General features: G+C 35.9%; 1 protein-coding gene across 8 annotated transcripts in view; it reads right to left on the bottom strand.

Moving 5' to 3' along the window:
- Positions 1 to 339: 339 nt before the first annotated feature.
- The window catches only part of LOC121092779 (neurabin-1-like), a 43,430-nt gene continuing 23,293 nt past the window's right edge, over positions 340 to 20,476 (bottom strand). For 4 of the 8 annotated variants that reach the window (XM_040604315.1, XM_040604314.1, XM_040604313.1 and 1 more), the window contains 8 exons: positions 20,080 to 20,231; positions 18,943 to 19,270; positions 16,176 to 16,263; positions 15,001 to 15,072; positions 14,263 to 14,458; positions 8,384 to 8,500; positions 3,094 to 3,282; positions 340 to 1,750 (listed from right to left, as the gene is read on the bottom strand). In XM_040604315.1, coding sequence (XP_040460249.1) covers positions 1,583 to 1,750; positions 3,094 to 3,282; positions 8,384 to 8,500; positions 14,263 to 14,458; positions 15,001 to 15,072; positions 16,176 to 16,263; positions 18,943 to 19,270; positions 20,080 to 20,231 — 1,310 coding nt within the window. In that variant the 3' untranslated portion in view covers positions 340 to 1,582. Of the gene's footprint in view, positions 1,751 to 3,093; positions 3,283 to 8,383; positions 8,501 to 13,534; positions 13,595 to 14,262; positions 14,459 to 15,000; positions 15,073 to 16,175; positions 16,264 to 18,942; positions 19,271 to 20,079; positions 20,232 to 20,476 lie in introns of those variants that run through there. The other 4 variants (XM_040604317.1, XM_040604319.1, XM_040604318.1 and 1 more) reach the window with 4 other exon arrangements.

The following is a 20,476-nucleotide window of genomic DNA, read 5'->3' on the forward strand; positions in this document are numbered from 1 at the left end:
CGTTTTTGTTTTGTGATCCTAAGCATCTGATTATTCCGTACTTCTAATTACCCTCTCTGTTATCACTAAGTCAGAGAGGAATGCTGCCCTAAAGTCTGTACGTTTGGAGTACAAACTCAAAGCTACTGGAAACAAAGTAAATAAGTTAAATCATGACCAAAGAACTGTTTCTTAATGCACAAACCTGAAAATTGAACCTCTCTTTAGAAGTAATTATTACCAAGATTTTCAAACTTTATTTTGGAAATGCACAATGTGCAGAAGCATTTCCACACGGTTCTTTTGCTGAAATTCATAAGACATTTATACAAAAAGGTAATAACTGTGAAACACCAACAGTGAAGTTCATTCATTTAATTAAAATGAAAAACAGTCCATAGATTTAAAGGAGAACTTGGTCCACAAAGCAATTATGTAAGTTTTGTTCTAGCCCATTCTATGGTGGAATTGATATTTAAACGAGTCTATGTTTCTGGAATAATCTAATTAAAGGAAGTGCTGTTGTAGTATCTCTAGAAAATAGTATGTAAATATACAAAACACCAATTCATGTTCTAAACTATTCTGAGAATCAAATCCTCCTTTAAAGAGAAATAATCTGTAGTCTACAATTACAATTGAACATTTAAATACAATGCAGAAACCCAGTGCTTCAGTGATTAATTTTTCCTGCAATTCTTCCCTCATAATTTTAAGTTTGAAAAACAGTATAGTTTAAAATTAGCAAATATATAAATTTGGTCCGCAAAAATCTTGTAGCAGGTAGAAAAGAGAAATACATGTATTGCAAATTGATCTTACTCATAGCATAAATCTATAAAACTATGTATTATTTAGGAAAAATAGGTTAAAAAAGATCTTATTTATAGGTTTAAACCTTGTCCCAACACCATATGAGTAGTGTACAGAAAACTTGTTATGCCTAGTATATGTAGTTTGTGAAAACTACTTAATATTTCTTGTTACTTTCTCAGTAAATTGCAACACATAGAATTCAAAAACAATTAACACAGAGTTCAAAAACAGTGAACTTTGAATGAAAATCCCAGAAATACAAGAATTTAAACAAAATAACCCATAAATTTGAAATACATGCTTTCTTTTTAAATTAATTTGACATTACCATTTTCTTAATTTTTACTATACATCTTTAGTGGCAACAGATAAAGACTGTCACAGACTGAATTTGTTGGCAGGATTTTTCTATTGTCCCTCTATCAGATGCAACTCTTACCAAATGCTAGTTGACTAATATTGGAATGAATTTTAAATACAGTATTCTACTTTTCACAAACATCAATTTCAATGAAAAGGGCATATGAGGTTTTAGAAGCACAAATATTACTTAAGACAGGAAGTTAAGTTATTGTCTATTTTAATACAGGCAGAGTCAACTAGGAATTAAAATACTGAAAACAATTTCATTGTATTGAGTTGTAATGGGGAGGGCCCATAATTAAAAAGTAAAAAAACCACCTACCATGTTAAACTGTTGCACTTTCCCTCCTCCCTCAATTGTACAGTTATATACAAGTCTGATGAACTTCCTCAAGATGAAGCACTAACATAAAACAGGGTCATTTTAGCAGCTTGATTCAAGAGTGGCTACCACTCTGCCAGTCTTGCGAACTTCTCTCTCCTTCTTTTGAACCTTTTCCTTCTGCTTTTCCAGTTTTTCTTGTGTTTTTCTAATATCCTTGATTTTTTTCTTTATTGTTGATCGGTCATTTTGACTGGAAACTCCCAAAGCCTGGGGGGGGGGGGGCAGGGAGAGAAAACCAATTCATTTATTTTTTCAACAGCACTGTCAGTTCAGAACAGCTTAAGAATGTGTTATTAATTTTGCTGCAAAATAGCCTGTTTATTTGAAAAATAAGGACCCGAGTCCTCAAGAGCACTGTAAATGATAATCTGGATAATAAGGTATAAGTAAGGAAACAAGGAACTACTCTTGTTTGATTGTAACAGCTTCTTGTTGCATTTTACAAACACGTAGATGCCTGAGAATTTCCAAAAACCAGCAAAAATAATAGTCTCAAAACATTATTCTAGCTCTTTTTATACAAGAGGACTTTATGTTCAGTAACTACTCTTAAATTCTTAACATGAAGGATTTTAAATTATTAAATGCATTATTAAAAAGTGTATTCAGTAAGCAAACAGTACAGTTTGATTTTGATCAGCAGGTGGCAGTACCCGATTCCAAGTTACAGGCGTACACTATGGAACTCCGAATGGCTTTAGGCATTAATGAAACTTCAAGCATCAACATCCAAAGTTCTCCAAATAGAGGCAGTCATTTGACAGACCAGTAACAGGTACTTCCTCTGTGTCCAAGGAAATACTTATTTTTAAAAAAATACAGGACATGCAGTGTTGCATGCCTGTTCTAAAATGCAGGTATATTTTTGAGACTGAAGTTATACACCTTTTTTTTCCCCTCCCTAAAACACACAGGTCCTACTATGGATCATTAAGAATAATTTGCCTTATGCCCAAATAGCCCAGTGAGCCTCACTTTGGTCACACACCTTGCCTGTCCAAAATGCAGTCTGATAATCTGAGAAAGAAAGACTCAGAAGTTTACGAGCACTGTAAAGGATCCATACCATAGAGGTTCCAGAGGTCAAATAGCAAGAAAAGGCTCAGAAGTAAAACCCAAAACATTTAGAAGGTCAAATAGGATTTTAGCCTTCCCATTTGAAGAGGGGATGTGGAAGAAACAGATTCTATAACACGATCCTGCAGTTCCATGCATCTGAATTGGCTGGACCTTATTTTGATATGACCTTAGGCTGAGATTGATGATAGACATATCAAGATCCTTTGAGGAATTATGTTTACTTTCATTTCCTCAAGATGCAAACAAGGAAGAAATACTTGGTATTTTTCTGATTAAAAATGACTGGTCTTTAATTGTGCAATCAGTTACTAAATTCTCATCTAACTGTACAGTCTCCAAGTGTTTCAGAAGCAAAACTCCATACCTTAAAAAGCCACGAAAACAGGAAAATAGACTTTGTACATTAAAAATATGTCTGAATAAGCAGTGAAATTTATACAGTTACAAATTACCCTGGGCTATTCACATACCTTTAACTTCTCACTGTCGAGCTGCATTAACTGCTGTCCATCTATGTTCATAGCTGTGAACTCTGCGATATACTGCTCCATGTTCATTCCCATTAACCAGTGGCACACTTGCTGGGTGGTCCATTCAGAAATAGGTCTGCTGTGCCATTGATTTTGCTTTCCTGTTGTTGTAAGTTCATCATCTAATGCCTAACCAATTGAGAAAAGTCACTGTAAGTAATGTTGAATTCCAGTGGCCAAATGAGTTTGATTAACAAAATGCATTTTTAAACATACTCTAGCCCCAAAAGAACTTAAGTTCTTGAAATCACAGTTTATAGTTACTTTGCCTAGGAGTTTCCTATAAACAAAAAGACACTACAACATTCAAAACAAAGTCAGAAACGGAGAACATAAATGGTTTTCTCTAAGAAATTCTATAGCAAAGCACTGGCTTAAATTTGATGTATCCTAACAATGAATTCCTCAGTTAGTTGGTTAAGGAAGCATAAAAGCTTGCAGCCTTTCACTGAGTGAAAATACACTTTGCCAGCTCACAGAGCTTTTTAAGTTCCCTGCTCCAATTTCAGTTGGCTTCTGAGGGGAAAAATTGGCTTCTGAGGGGAAAAAGGTACTGCTGTTTGTCCTGAAGCACTCTATTACTTCATCACAAAAGAAAAGCTACATAAAACAGAGCTCACTGTCTGTACAGAAGAAACTCTAGTGCAATACTTGAATCAGGAACGTCAGAGCTACCTGAAGTTTTATTAACTACCCAAAATGATCTCTCACTAGCTCATCATCGAGTACGGGCTGCATTAGACTTGCAGACTGCTCCACTAGGCAGCTTCCACTATGCAGACAGTACACCCACATTTTCCAGGGAGCCTTACACATGCCATTTGTAAACAGAAAATGTGGAAATAAGCATCCTTCTAGTGATTGATTTGAGACATGACCCTGTAAGTTCCAGGTGAACAACTACAACTCCCAACTGCAGTGATCTCACAAAATCCAGCTCCCTTGATGGAAAATTTGGGAGAGTTGTTTGAATGTAACAAAACAATTCTGGCAATTGCAAGTGATAGTAAGCCCTGCCACACGATCCGACCATACAGTAAACTGGATCTGAAAGCACAACATGGAACATGTCTAAGGTGAAACAAATACAATTTTAAATTTCCAATATATCAGAGGACTACATGTAATTAGAAACAGTTTTGCTTTACCTGGTCTGTGAAACAAAGGGCAGTAGTTACATTAGGAGGTAGTGCAGATACATAGGAACAAGTTTGTAGAGCAGAACAGTTTCTGCTGAGGTACTAGAAGCATTTCAAAGGATTTTCATTTCCAAATAGCTCTAGTCTGGTCACACAGACTCAACAGCCACTAGCAGCTGGAATGCACCAGGAACACTGTTGGAGCAGATCTGATTTCATTTCCAAGATAAAGTAAGGCAAGTGGGGACAATCGGGAGATTTACTTCAACAATAAACTACTAATCCAAATTAAAATGCTAATATAGATGTATCAAGTGTGAACACATCCACTTTCCTGACATGCAAAAGAACGGCAATTTTCATAGAACAGCAGCACAGGGCTCTAGAAGTGGTTTTGCTTGGAGTGTTCTATACAGCATCTGTATCAAGACAACTGGGGCACAATGAGTTTTCTATCCAAGCTATCAAGCTTGAGATGCTTTGTTAAGGAAAGAAGATTCACTGCATAAATTATTAAAGGAAATTCAAAATGTTGGTTTATTTGAAATCATTTTAGACAACAGTACTCCTCAACCTAATACTGTAATACAAAAAATATAGATAACTTTTTATTTTGTCTCATATTAGCAAGTGTTTATGAAAAATACACAAAAAAGGGGAAACACTATACGTTTCAAGTTTGACCTGTATCTCAGTCTAAATACTAACATAGATATTGCCACTTTTAATAGATTATCTGCTTTTATCCTTTAAGGGTGGGTGTGTATTTCGATCTACCTGTATCTCCTTCACACTGAGAAACATGTAAAATGTTTTATTCCAGTTGGAACACACTCACTAGTTTTATTTAATCTGTGCCAGCCATGAAAAACCTTTGCTTCTGTAATTTCAGAGTGTAAGTACTTGAAGAAAGTGTACTCCTGTCAAACTGAAGCCCAGAGTCATTCATTTCTCCAGGGGAATGCAGTCCCCCAACCAAATCTCAGGGGCTCTCTCCACAAGTTCCTCCAAGCAGCACAGATTAGAGCAGCTAACAGACTGTCCCATGAAGGAGTCCTCCAGACTGAGCTACTAATTCCAATCTAGGTTTTCAGCACCATCAGTTGCTAACAAACTCCTCCTACTTCATTCAGTAAAGACACAACCCTAAACCAGAACAAGTTGTACCAAAACCTGAATCTGCGTTAGAACACTTAAGACATCATCTCACAGAAGTGAAAGTAAACAGGAAGATATTTAATGCTGTATAATTTGATTTTTTCACTACTGCAAAAGAGAAAAGCACATCTGTAACTATTTTTTCAGAAAATGAATAGGAAAGTGAAAAGTAGAGAGGAATAAGATGAAGAACACTGATTTTTGAGCAATGCTTATGGATCATTAAGTAACACCTCTACATCATTTTTCCCCCCAGTTGTTTACTGTCCTTCCAGAGGCAGAAGGTCTGTCCCAGACTTTTACATCAGAGTTATAGTCCCCAACTCAGCCGCCACACACACACACCAGATCAGCTGTAAATTCAGAAAGCAGAACTAAAACTATAAGGTATGGAAGCACAAGAAAACCATGTGCTGCTGCGCAAAAATGCAGATGATTCAGAAGGCAAGTACAGAAATACTGAAAGCTCTAAAGATAAAAAATACAAAACCAGGTGCCATTATAGCATTTAAGAGATTAAAAACATTAGAAGGGTAGGAGGAATTATCAGCTAGCTTGCTGTAACTAGCTGGGTGCTAAACAACCTGACTCTCACCATGCAGTCACTTCTCCAAACTGCCTGTGAGTACCTGCACAGCAGAGGCAGATTCTGCAGTGCTGCTCTCATGTAGATTTTTTCAAAGTATTTCCATCTCCTGTCTACTAACAATTCCAGGATTCGTTGGGCAGCATGCAGTAGCCCATTCCTCTGAAAGCAGGGGTTGTTATACTGGCTAGCATGATTCCTACTGGATATTTATGAAACCATCTGAACAACAATCACCAGGCATAAATTCTACTTGTGAAGGGCTTAAGTTAAGGATTCGAAATATCCAAAATTGTTCTAAAAGATCGGTTACTGATTTTTTCCTAGACCATGATGTATTGTACTACTAATTAAAGCCCCCCAAGAACAGAACTACCTATTTTTCTTCACACATACTGCTTTCCAAAAGAGAAACCAACTCAGAACTTATTTATCATTCTCAGAACAAACCCTGGTAATCAATATAATTACTGAAAAGGTACAAAACCTTTTAACTGGTTTCAGCTGGAATAGTTAATCTTCTTCCTAGTAGCTGGAGCAGTGCTTTGTTTTGGATTTAGTATGAGAATGATGTTGGTAACACACTGATGTTTTAGTTGCTGCTAAGTAGTGCTTGCTCTAAGTCAAGGACTTTCATTTCCCTGTGCTCTGCCAGCGAGCAGGTGCACAGGGAGCTGGGAGGGAGCGGAGCCAGGGCAGCTCACCTGAACTAGCCAAAGGGATATTCCGCACCGTGGAGCGTCATGCTCAGCATGTAAACTGGGAGGGGTGGGCCAGGGCCGGCTGATCACTGCTCTCGGACTGGCTGGGCTTCGGTCAGCAGGTGGTGAGCAGCTCTATTATGCATCGCTTGTTTTTGGTGTGGTTGTTCCTCCCCCCACACACACCCCTTTACCCTACCCCCTTTGGGTTTTACCCTGCTCTCCTTTTCATTAAAATTATTATTATTACTACTGTATTTTATTTCATTTCAATTATTAAATTGTTCTTATGTCAACCCGTAAGTTTTACCTTTTTCCCTGATTTTCCTCCCCGCCCCACTGGGGGCTGGGGAGAGTGAGCGAGCAGCTGCGTGGTACTTAGTTGCTGGCTGGGATTAAACCATGACAATTGGTCATACACATAAGCAACATATGAACTAGAGAGACCACTAGAATCAGAATAATCTATAACAAAAAGAGGCTTAAATCATCACTTTATACATGCACAACTAGTAATAGACAACTTTCATTTGAGTTTTAGAACCAGAAGTTTACTGAAAGTTGTAACACTGATCAAAGAACAATATTCAAGAAGCTCTTTAGCTTTGTTAATCTTACAATTGATAGTGCTTGAAAGTTTTAGGAACACATACTCCATTCATGAACCATTCCATTCAAAAAAATGCAGGGAGCACATGCAATGATAGATATGAACTGAAGTTCCTCTGGTTTTCATTAATCTATGACTGTCATCTCTGATAAAAATCTGCAAGAAATTAATCCACTAGTGAAAACCTATGAACTAGTTATATGATTTTTGTAGCCCCTGATTTTTATGTTAAGTGATTTCATATTTATAACCTTGTTTGTAAGACTGTTCTGACTTTCTACAAAAACTTCACTGAAGCCTGGTCTAACATAGCTGACAACAACCCCCCCCACATTCATGAAACACCATTTAGTTTTTTTCTTCAGTCATTATCACTACCAGTTTGGCAAGTCCTCTAACTCATATCTGGAAGATGACTGTGTTCAGCTTTTAATGACGACTCCCAGTCTATACAGGATATAATTTACAAAGACTCACATCAGTCAAACATCAAATGAGACTGTATGTCAGAATGTTACTGAAGTGTAGGCTTCAGGTTTCAGCTGTAGCCAAAGGAGTTAGTTCTCCAGGGGAATGAACACTGACTTCCAGGTAACTAGTTTCTACCCATATATCAGAACCACCGTATTCTGCCTTTTTTTTTCCTCTTTTGTTTTTATTTAGATGGAATTTTACGGTAAACCAAACCTGCACAGATGTGAAGGCAAGGTCAGAAATGCTGCAGTTTTCATTCACCCAGGAAGTTGCTTTAAAATTAGTGGAACGGAAAGTTGTCACATTTAAAATTAAAAACTGCAATTTGATCAGACAGAGTTAATTCCAATTTTAATAATATAACTAGGATCAGAACACAAAGGCTGATACACTGGTCTGTGTCCTTAGTTCAGTAACAGCTTACAATTCTTTACAGTGTTCTTCAGCATTCAAATATGGAAACAGCCATCTAGTTTCACATTACACAAATCTGTTTCTATTAAACATGCTGTAGTGTGAACAACAACATCAACAAGACACATATACACACTTTGAAACTCACCTCATTTGAAGAGAAGGTTAAAGTGTGTGAACGACCTGACAGATTTGGTTCTGTCACTAAACCTGAAAGTTCACAACTTGGCTTGCTATGGTATGTATCATCTATGACAATTCTACTCTGCAAACAAGTGGAAATAACGTTTTATTAACTCACTCCTTGGAAAAGCAGATCATAAGGTGACATTCTAGTAATTTTGATTTTTGGTAAAAAAAAATATACTATCAGTTATCTTTAGATCACATATTAAATGCACTCACTACATCAAGCATCTGACTTGTTTTTGTTAAACTTCTGAATTCAACAACACAGTAACAAATTTAAAGCAATATCCCCAATGAAAGCACCTTGTGTGGACTATCGGTCCATAACCTGAAACTGTGTTAAAAGTACACAAGGAAATACAGGCAGTTACTTTTTCAGCAAGCATACCAAACTTGGGGAGAGGCAATTTAAGATTAATTTGGTGGAATTATTCATATGGACTTTGTATTCAACTGAAACCTACACAAACCTATCAATGTGCTCGAGAAGGTGTTGTTCTGCTAGCAACATAAAAATCAATTCTAATTGTTTATAGTCATTAGGATTCCCATGGCACAGAAGCACCCCATAATTTACGAAGTTTCTGAAAACGAGAAATAGGTTTAGACTTCTTAGTTGCCCACTATTGAACCACTGTAGTTGACAGTGAAACAAATAGGCTCTTTCCTTGACATACATTGAAAACTGGAACAGTGAGGAGCTTTTGGCAGCTTGCAGATCAGAGTTTAAATTAGTTAATGAACAGAGAATACAGAGCTTGCTTAAGGACAAACTTTCCCAAAACTCTAAATTCTGATTTAAGGTACTGTATTATATTGCTGTTCATTTTAACAGCTTTGATGAAGGTGGTGAAACACTGGCACAGGTTGCCCAAAGGGGTGGTATATTCGCCAACCCTGGAAACACCCAAGGTCAGGCTGGATGGGGCTCTGAGCAACCTGATCTAGTTGAAGATGTCCCTGCTCATTGCAGGGGGGTTGGACTAGATGGCCTTTAAAAGGTCCCTTCCAACCCAAACTATTCTATGACTCAATTTTGAGATGGCTGCATTTGAGGCACAGAATCATGTAATCTAAAAATTACTTTGATATGATGAGTACCACCTAGATTTAAATCTTTAAGATTTTAGATCTTTAAAAGAATTTTTATAATAAATGGATTGTATCAAGCTATGCAAAAATCTTCTTTAAAGTACCATAGCATAAAAACACTGTAACAAAGCTGACCATTTTAGAAGTTAAACAATTACTCAGATGTCTTTACAGAAAAAATGGTTTAACACTGTAAATCTACAGTAATTATGCAGTATGACAGCCTGAATGTTATTTTCAAAACAGAAAATTGTTCTAAAAGACTTTGGCAAATTGATTCTTTTTATAAATTACTATGACAAAGTAACAGTAAATTTCAGGTTAGATATATGACTACTGTAAGAACTATCATATTGAAAAAAAGTAAAATCTTCATAGTATTTACTGTTTACATTCAGTTATTATAGTCTGTGTTTAAAGGAAGCTTTTGGATCTGTATGCCTGCCTTAGCATCTAAAGGCAGCAGGATCTAGGTTCAAACTTATCCAGCAGCCAGTATTTGTACAACTCAGGCAGGTTACCTGAGCAGCCTCTGATTCAAGCTGAAGAAGACTATGAAAAAACCCCAGATGCTACACCTGAAAACTTCACAGCAGGTTTGGTAAGATAATCCTTCTAAAGAATACTAATGTATGCATTTCCCAGAATATTTTCTAGTTTCATCACCTGAATTTCCAACTCTGATCCAGACTTTTACATTATTTTTCTTTAGCAAGTAAAAAATAATTCTGCCAAAAACAAGCCTTCTAATCTTGCCTTTCTACAATTTCTCGGCATTACTCTGCTGCCCACAGAAGAGCAAGCAATTATTTAGCTTTATTTTCTCTGTTTCTCTCTAAGTGTCTAATCAACTAACTATACATTGTAAGGATGCCATACCATACCCCTATATGCATGAATAACCCAGGATCCTAAATTAGCTGATGTTAAAAGGCATTTTTCTTCAATAACTTATGCTCCTATAAGAGAACTATGTTTTTGCAGTTGTCTTCATTGAGCACTTCTGTATTTGTGTTCTGATTTCAGTTTAACCTGAACTCTAAATTTTCTAGATTATTCTGGTTTTGTTTTGGGGGCAGATACTTGACCTTTGTACTCCCCCTTTGACCCTAAATTACTGATACGCATTTCCAGTATTAAAAAAAACAAATAAGAAAAAAAGAAAAACACACCAAGAAAAAGAACAAAACTAACTACCAAATACCACCACAATCCAACAAACAAAAAAACCCCAAACCACAACTTGAGTTTTCCTGCTACCTTTCCATGGAGTGTGGTACTGTATATGACAGGAAATGGTGTTCTATTTAGCATGTAGATTATTTTATTAATGACATTATATTTTACAGACTTCTTCAGTCTTTTAGATGTAAAAGTATTACCAGAAACAACAGAACACTTTGTCCATCAACCTATTCTCAAATTCATTTCAACTCAAACTGAAAATTTATTTAGGAGCTCTTATTTTAGCCACCCCTGGTTCACTCTTCCTACCTTTGCAGAGCAATTGAGAACAATTCAGAAACAAAATTGTAAAAAAACAAAACAAAATGCCAAAACCCCAAAAAACCCAAAAACAAAGACAGGATGATACTGCAGCAAAATATTTAATGAGACTTTAAAAAAAAAATACGAAGAACACATAGCCAGAAGTAAAGCATCTCAGCACCAGTTATAATGTTTTCTCCTCCCCCTGCTCCCATTTGTTTTAAAGAGGTAATTTTCTTTTAAGGGTTTAGAGCCAGTTGCAAAGATTTTTGATTCTTAAAGAGCACAGAATTTAGATAGAAATGGTTTTATAGGTATGCTTCCTACAGCTTAAGGTACTAGGATATAAAGAGTTTACACCAGTGTTGTTCCTTGCAATGAAAATAAAACAGTGCATACAAACTTACAGAAGCTAAATAACACTCTGGAAAAATAATGACTATGAACAGCATGTATGTGTTTCTATTGTATCAGAGAATGGGACTAAATCAAGGGGCAGATTATGTAAAGGGACTAATTTAAGAACTGCAATTTGGTAATCTCGTAAGGCTAAACAGTCTGCAAACACTTGGATCACAGGATTTGATATCTTGTGTTTCTAGTTTTCACAAGCAACAACAAGTTGATTCATTACTTTGCCAAATTGTAAGTTTAAGACTAACTTCAGTTTTAAGAAAACAAAATCCTTCCAGGTCAGTAATTTTAAGAGGCAAATTTTGCATAAACAGAAAACAGTTAAAATATAATTACAATCCTTACACCATCAATATTAAAAACACAACTACAGAAATTATACACAATGTGAAAGACTCAGTACAACAGAGACTCTTATGTGACAAAGATTTTTAAGGTTCCTACTTTTACTTGCTCTTCAAGAAGGGCTTTCACCTGATCATATGGGATACGACTAACATAAAAACAAAAAATGCTATAGAATTAGTATCAACAAAAAGCAGTATTCTCTTAAATTCTGGGAAGATGGTTTTGTCTCTGCTGTTATGTTGTTTTAGTAAGAAGACTCCTTGCTGAGTGGTCAAGCACATTTCTTTCTCAATTTTAATGTCTTTTCACAGCAAGGTTTACCAGCCAAAACCTTGTTACTGTAGTGCAAACTTACTGATCAACTGCAAGTTAAGATCTGCAACGATCAGTCGTTCCAAGCAGTAGCTACTGTCATGTTACCATCTTTATAGAAGATCCTGACCCCAAAGTTGCAAAGTAAAACCAGCCTGACTTCAGAGAGGCTGAGTATGATTTTGGGATCAATTAATGTCTAAGAATCTGTTCTTTAACAGGGTCAGCTTTCTACCATTTCACAAAGCAGAAATATAGCTGAAGACTTGTATATTCTTCCAGCTGCTGGTTTGCAACTGGCACTAAGGAAAAGAACAGCAAGCAGCAATTACATACTGGAGCATGAGAAGGAAACAAAAACAGCAGGCAGGAAACCAGCAGGAAGGTTAAAGTGATAACCAACTTCAATAAAGTATACAGCAATGAGAAGAAAAAGCTATTATTTCAGGGCAATGTGGAAAGGAAGAGAACACCTGATCTGCTAAGATCTATACCTTTTTGACTGCCAAAAGAAGTGTCTATATAAGCACGTTAAGGGGTGCTTCAGCGTATTATGGGTCCTTATAGTAGTAATGCAGCAGTGGGACTTCTACTACACTCAGAAAAATTATTTGAGACAGACAGAAAGGAGGAATGAATGGGTTCTTCTGAACCAATGACTTTTGAAAGCTAAACCACTGAATGTTTATCTATACAGAAAACACGTCTAGATAGTTTTGCTACAGCCTACTAAAGAGATCAACCATGCACTCCTATTTAATAAAAAAAATGTATCAAAGTGTAAGCATATCCCCTTCAACATGGATCTTGCAGTTCCAACATCCTCAGGTTATTTACAGAAACATCTTTTGGGCTTCATGCTTCAACAGAAGTAAACAGTGCAGAAGCTGTAAATACATGAGACTAACACATACTGGACAGTATTCTGTGAAGTGTTGCTCTACTTCAGAGATTAAAAAGTTCCTACTCAAATTCCTGTGTTAATAGTAGGGTATTTTATGGTTCTAAAACCACTCTCTGTATTTTTTATGACCTATGTATGCAAACAGCTTATCCCTGTCACAGGGACACTAAGAAAACAGAAGGTAGTTGTAAAAAAAATAAAAATATTATAACAGCATTTTAGTGCAATCAGCATCTAGAAACATGGAAAGCCAACTTGTTTTCTGTAATCTATGCAAGATGACAGTGACTTCATGGACTACTACCCAGCGAGTTTCTCTCCTTGATTCGTAACTCATTTCTAATAACATAGAGGAAAAGGTAAAAGTGAAAGGGTATTTTAGACAACTGAAGTGAAAAGAAGTATGAAACTCAAGAACAAATCAAACTTAAGAGGTTACTCAAATAGCTACAATTTTGAATCTGACAAAATCCAAAGGAAATAAAAAAATGAAGGTAAGTTAATAAGATGTTAATAACAGTCTTACATTGAAATAGATTTTAACAAAATATTTAGACAGCACTCACATTAAGCTTCGTACTTTTTATAGCCATTTCTTTCAAATAGTTTGAACTGTAAAGATAGTAGTTTTATTGTTATAGACCGAACTGTGTAGCCTTACTCTTAAGATCTAGTTAAAAGGCTTTAAATTATTAGAATATTATTAGTTACTCGGAAGCAGTTTCCTAGAAGAGAGTGTGTTCTACAGATGTGTCTCTTGGCTTTCAATATTAAATTCATTAATGAAAACCAGGATGCTATCTTCATCCACCTCCCCGGTACTGAACCCCTACATACCAGTATGGTAAGAACTAGTTGGCCAGCTGCCTGGGGAGCTGACCTCTATTTATGTACTCCTTCCTCCAAGTGTGAGACTGTATTAGACAGGGAAACAGATCTGCCTTTTACTGTTTTTACTTTTTACTTTTTTTACTGTCCTAAGGCTGGCGTTACTTTCAGCATTATAAACCCGTGAAAAAACATACCCTGTGATTGTTCCTTAGATTCTACTCTAGCCTGCATAGCCTCCACTGATACTTCAACTGAACAGGAGGGAACGGGAACACTCACACAGTTTCTGCTTGTGAGGGCTGTGAAGCGTCAAACTTCTGCAGCAACATTTGTAAGAGGCAATGTGGTCAAGGACTAAGTGATCAAGCTTCCATATACCAAGTACTGATGTTTTTACTTTATCAAGATGCAATGCTTAAATATTCAGAGCACAAATTAATCATCTTTACCTTGCTTCTGTTCTTCTCTTGACCATGTTCACCACTGTCCTGCCCGCTCTGAGTAATATGCAGGCTGCTGCTAGAAATCTGAGGCTCTTTGTGGCTGTCTCCAAACCAAGAGAAAGGCATACAAGTAGGAACAGGGGAATCTGAATCTGATGCAGATAGATTGTTGCCAGAGTCATCCAACAGTTCTCGGGAACCTCTGAAATAAGTAGGTTAAATTGTTTTTAAACAACAGCAAAACCACCCACCTCACCCCCAAAAACCAACAAACTCAAAACACACACCACTCATTTTTACCCATTTCACAGCAAAATATTTAAAATGTAAACTGATACTTGCCTTTAAGTATCCATGCAAAATAATCTGAGTTATTGAATAACACAAATTTAAGAGCTTTTGCAGTATTTCACCAAACAATTTAATAATTTCAAATAATTTGCTAATTTACTCAACATTCCTAAGCAAAATACAGTTTTTATATTTAAGATAGGGTACAATGTGTTAATTTTATGAGCCACTTCAAAACGTAATCCTGCTTTACTGTTTCCTCTATACTATTCTATCTATTCTTATTTCATGAGATTAGAAGCTCGTCTCCACATCATTATATTAAACATCACAGAATTTTGCCACTGTTATACTTGAATGTACTTTAAGGTCAAATAGTAATGATAGTTTTAAAGAACCTGTTAAAAATTTTAGGAACGCAGCATGTACGTATTAAACAAACAAAACAACTACCTGCTATCCAGAGAACCTCTTAGATTTTCTTTTTCTTGTTTCTTGCCCTTGCCTCCAGATTTCCGTAATCCACTGAAATGAAAACACAGTTTTCATAAAGCATTTGTTTACACAGTGCAACTTTTTTTTATTCAGCATGCTAGTGTTTACATTGATTTTAACAGTTACAAAAAGCCACATTTATGTTGTTAGACAGAGCAAGATTTTGCAGATTATGCATGCAATTAAAGAAGTACTGTCATTCATATTTTATTAAAGAACCATGACAGAATTATGAAAGTAGCTTTCAAAGACCACATGTAATCAAAATAAACACAGAAAATGCCCAAAGAAACTTAGCATATAGTGTACAACCAAGAGGAAGAACAGAGTTTTACTGCCATATAGCTGTCCATATGCAATGCAGAGTGACTTGAACTAAGTCACTACCTACATTCTTTGTGTGTGAAATAAGTTATCATTTTTACATTACGTATTATGATTTATTTGTTGCAGTACCAATCTGAGTCTTTGATGTTAGCTTGCTTCAACAAGTTTTACACGTAGCTCCAAAGGAGCAAGCCTTATTGCAAAATGTAGCAACTCTTCTCTGAAATCTCCAGAGTTCAGGTGCCACACTGCATTTCCAGACAATATGCAGCCTGCACTTTTTTTTTTAATCTCTGCTTGCAATCTTGTCTTCTAAATGAAATTCAGAAATCCATTCGTCACTGCTGCCTGTCTACAAGGAACAGTTCAGTAAGCAGCTACTATAGCCAAACCTTCTGTAACAACACCTCTACTGTAGAAGAAATTAAGGCAAGACAGGTATCTATTTTAGACTATAACAACAGCAGGACATAACATTAGAGCCTAGGCTCCAACAATATTTTGGCATAAAACTACTTACAGATTTGCAATATAATTCATAGAGAAAATGTGTGTTCAGATAAAAACTGAAGAACCCCAAGAAATTCTTTGAGGGGAAAAAAAGCCCAGAAAAATAAAATCGAGATGTGGTAGAAACATGAATGCAACATTACAAATGCAAGACGAAAAAGACTCTGCCCCATAGTGTTGCTATGAAGTAGCATTACTGATTTCCTCAACATTTTTTTGTTTATAGAGAACATTATATTCCCCAGAAGTAACACTGAAGATAATTTATTTCCAAATAAACACGAGTAAACTCTTACCCAAAATCTGGAAATCTCCTTTTGGACTTCCCTGATGACGTTCCTTCATTTGTTTCTACAGTCCTGTCTTCATTTTTCTTTTCTTCTGCTTTTCACAGAGGGATGAAAAATAAGAATGTTATTCTAAAAATACTTGCAAGTTTCAAGTACTTATGATGATGTTTGTAAGTAAATAAGATACTAAACCCTCAGTAACAGTGTTAAAATTCACATTCACACATGCAGATACCAGATGAAAATACTACAGTAATATCAGCTTAAGTTACTCTCTATGGCATCTTCCCATCATTCTGGCCGTGCTGTGCCATTGAGAAATGGCAACACATAAGCAACAGTTGCTTATGACTGCTCAAAAATACTGCTTTTGATAACCAGGAATTCTATACTGTCTACAGAAACCTAAAGCTTACCACAGTATTTTGCTTTAGGGAAATACAACCAAAGGATAGTTTAAGACAGCTTTAGAAAAAAGTACCTCTTTCTACCTTTCTTTTGCAAAGTGTCAACTTCAAAATACACTAACTAGATAACTAGTATAAGATGCATGAATGAAACTCAGTTTTAAAGCAACAGTTAAATACAGCATTTAATCGTTCTTTATTATGCTTGAAGTAAGATGCTCCTTTTGCATTTTTTCTGGTTCAGTAGCTAGTCCAGGCTACCTACGTGGAACACAAGCTACGTACGCAAGCTGCTAGCTCCAGAGAGTGCACCTAACCAACATGATAGCCAGTACCTGGAGAGCAGACAGATCCTAACAAGCTGAGTTTCTTGGGAACAGTGTATCAACTGTGACTATTCTAAAGAAATAATTGAGACTCTGAAGCTCCTCCAAGACTGTTGTATTTTCAAAATAGTATTACAATGTGCTAGGATCCTACTTTTCACCAGAGGAAGTATGTTCAATGCAAACTGCTCAGTTAAGTGAAATTAAGTGACAGACTTAAGCATCACACTACCTCTTCCTAATGGATTGTGACAGATTACTGCAACTCCTGAATGTAATTCCTTTTAAATTCTCAGGCTACTAGATTTTTTTTTTTTAATAATTGAAATACTTTTCGTATTGCAAATCAGGTGTTTCACAGCTAAGCTGCCTATGAAAGAGACGCAGCCTGATTTTTGTGAGACAAAGCAGGTTTTAAGCTCTGCCTTCAAGACAACTCATGACATGAACTTATGTACACAGATGCCTTCAAGGATGGTAAAACCCAGAAATCACGTTTTCTATGCAAAACTCAGGACAACTCCCCACCACCCACATCAGCTAATAATCCTTCCTGAAACATATAATGGTTATCTCTGTTATCTAATTAGTTAACGACTCTTTCTAAACACGTAACATCCAATAAATTATAACTACTAGCCAAACAGGTTATTTTTCCTGTCAGCTTAAGCATAAACCCGGAAGAATTAATTTTAATATTGACGTTTGTTTCCACCTTTCTCTCCAGAGGTAATATTTTCAGAAAAGAGGTAATTCCTAAAACACAGTACAATAGGTTAAATCACAGACTGATACGATGGATGGAAAGGTAATAGAAAGGATTATTTCAGTGGAATAACAGGTAGACATTTTGATACAGTTAGAAAGCAATAATCTAGCAGAAAGTAGCACTTAGTGTCATTCTGCATACAAAGCGCGAGCTTTCAATACTAATCCTCATTTTTGATGTACTGCATTAATTAGCTCTTTCAGTGATTGCCAATTCTAAGAAAATGTTCGCAATGCTTCAACCACCACAAAAAAATTGTAGAAAAGAAAGCAGTATCACTTGTATATTAGGTACTTGTTTTGATAAGATTTTTTAAAACAAACAAATAGAATGAGAACAGTATATAACGACTTCTGTTTTCAGGGTATTGAAAGAAAGGTTTTGTCCAGGCTGTACAGAAAAGACAGCAAGTATAATCTGCCTTTATATATTGTGCTAGGTGACTAAAGGAATTATAAAGCATTTGAAATATTTTATATGATCCCTTTTCTGTTATTCGTAAGAAAAAAAAGCCAAATATTTTAGCAAATAATGATTAGTAGTGACTAGGCTGATTATAAAACCTTTAACCTTTTCTTAGTGAGAAATACCCTAAGCCTAATAAATAATGCAGTAATTCCCATAACATTCAGAATCTGTATCTTGTTTGAACACCTGGATAAGTTCTGGCAGCTCAAAGCCAACAATGAATTATTCTGCGAATCAGGAAATCAGTGAAACTTACTCTCCGATACATTGCTACATATGAGGCTAGTGTTTTACAGAAATGTGTTAGGACCTTTGCTGATTATCCACAGTCAATAACTCAGCTCCCCTCTAGCTTGCGCCAAGGCAACCATTCAGACTGATTCACAGGTCTGAGCTTTTACCAAACTGACTTGGACCGATTCCTTCCCACAACTGCTTAATTGAAACAGCATTTATTCTGCAGGCACCTTTTAGATTCTTGGCACTATAAATTAATTTAGAAATGTTGAGATTTTGTAGAAATCTGAGAACTAACTTGTTGCAAAGGAAGGAATTAAAAGATAGGTAAGTATTTCTAGAACATACTACTGTTGTACCAAAATCTTTCAGTAAGTAAAAATAGAATACAATGAACTTGCATACTTTTTTTAAGAGTTAACAAGTGGTTTTAGAACAGGAAACTAGTTTGTAGTCAATTAATTTTCCCTCTAAGTAAGTTTATTGTTCAATATTCATTTATATCTAAAATCTCTTAATACTTCAACCCTGAAGGATTAAAATAGTAATACACCCTTAAGTCTTACCCTTGGCCCCTTTTCCTTTTGTTTCTCTTTGCTTAACATTCTTGGGATACCCTTGAGGAGAATTTGGAGCCATCTCTTCGGGAGGAGGTGAACGACTAGTGGTTGTGCTATTTTCGTTGTTTGGTTTGTGTACTGGAGAAGAGTGCGTGGAAGCAGAAGGACTTGACTCTAGAGGACTTTCTGTGTTTTCTGTTTGTTCAGGCTTTTCACTCTTCCGATCTATGTCATCCAGGCGTGGGAAAGTTAATTTTTCACTTGTTTCTAAGGCCTTGGTTAGGTACACAGTGGAAAGTTCTCTGTTGAGAACAGTATCTTCTGAATCCTCATCCTTCAACAAAGTCAAAAGTTATTTTATGATAAACATGACATAAAATAATTTACTATCTGATCTTTTACCAGGATATAAGAATATGCTATGCTACACACAAACTTCCTCAGTTTAGAAAATTTTAACTTAACCACATGTAGACACCACCTAAATCACATGAAGCTGATTTTACAGGCTTTCCTTTATCCACACCTATACAGATCTTTCTGCACATCCCAAATCATCTTTCTCTAGCCAAGTCAGAAACCTTCTGGTACATCTTAGCCATTCCAATTCAATGCAATTCAGTCTGACTGAAGTAGTTCAATCTTCTCCCTCTGTGACAGGTTCTCCCACATACCGAACTACATACACCTCAATTCTTCAACTGTTTTCCAGAAATATGCTAGAACATTTTACTGGTATACTTTTCGTGGACTTAAATGATTATTTATGGAATAATGAAGCATTTCAGAAGCGTTTAGTCTTTGAAGAAATATGGTAACTTGTTTCAGATTAAGGAATTCTAAGATAGGTAAGCACATTTTACAACATACCACTGTCACCATATCAAAATCTTTCAGCAAGTAGAATACAACAAGCTTGCATACTATTTTGCTAACTTCAGATAAACTGTGCCACAAAGAACATGTCAGAGGTCACATATGTGGTATGAACCCGAACACTTTTTTTCACTTGATACAGCATAAAAATATGATGCTTTGGCACAGTCTGAACGAAGCATGGACAACAATTGCAATTGCAAACACAGATAAAACTGAACATACATTCAGGCTCCTGAATGTGTAATTATCTACCAATATCAGTACCTGTAGATTTGCAGTCTGTTGTCCAGCTCCAAGAGATTCTTTCAGCTTCGATCGAGAAGGTGGCTGGCGTTTTACTTTCAAAGCAAGCTGAGCTTTTGCTTTGTGGGCACTGGTGTCTAATCTGGGAGTATCCCCAACAAAAGCATCAAAATCTGCAACAAGTATGTACTTTTAAATAAAAAAAGCTCGATATGCAAGGTCTAGAAGAATATTCAGAAGTTAAATCAGAATTATTCTACCTGTTAATCATTACTATATGAAAAATACAGGTTTATATAATACAACAATATTTTAACATACTGTGACAGCAATTTCTAATTTCTACCCGATTTATTCAATTAAAAAAAAAAAATCCATCAGGATATAATTGTATTATGGCTTGAAAACTGAGTTTTTT

This window comes from Falco naumanni, chromosome 8, assembly GCF_017639655.2.
Source record: "Falco naumanni isolate bFalNau1 chromosome 8, bFalNau1.pat, whole genome shotgun sequence".
Classification (NCBI taxonomy): Eukaryota; Metazoa; Chordata; class Aves; order Falconiformes; family Falconidae; genus Falco; species Falco naumanni.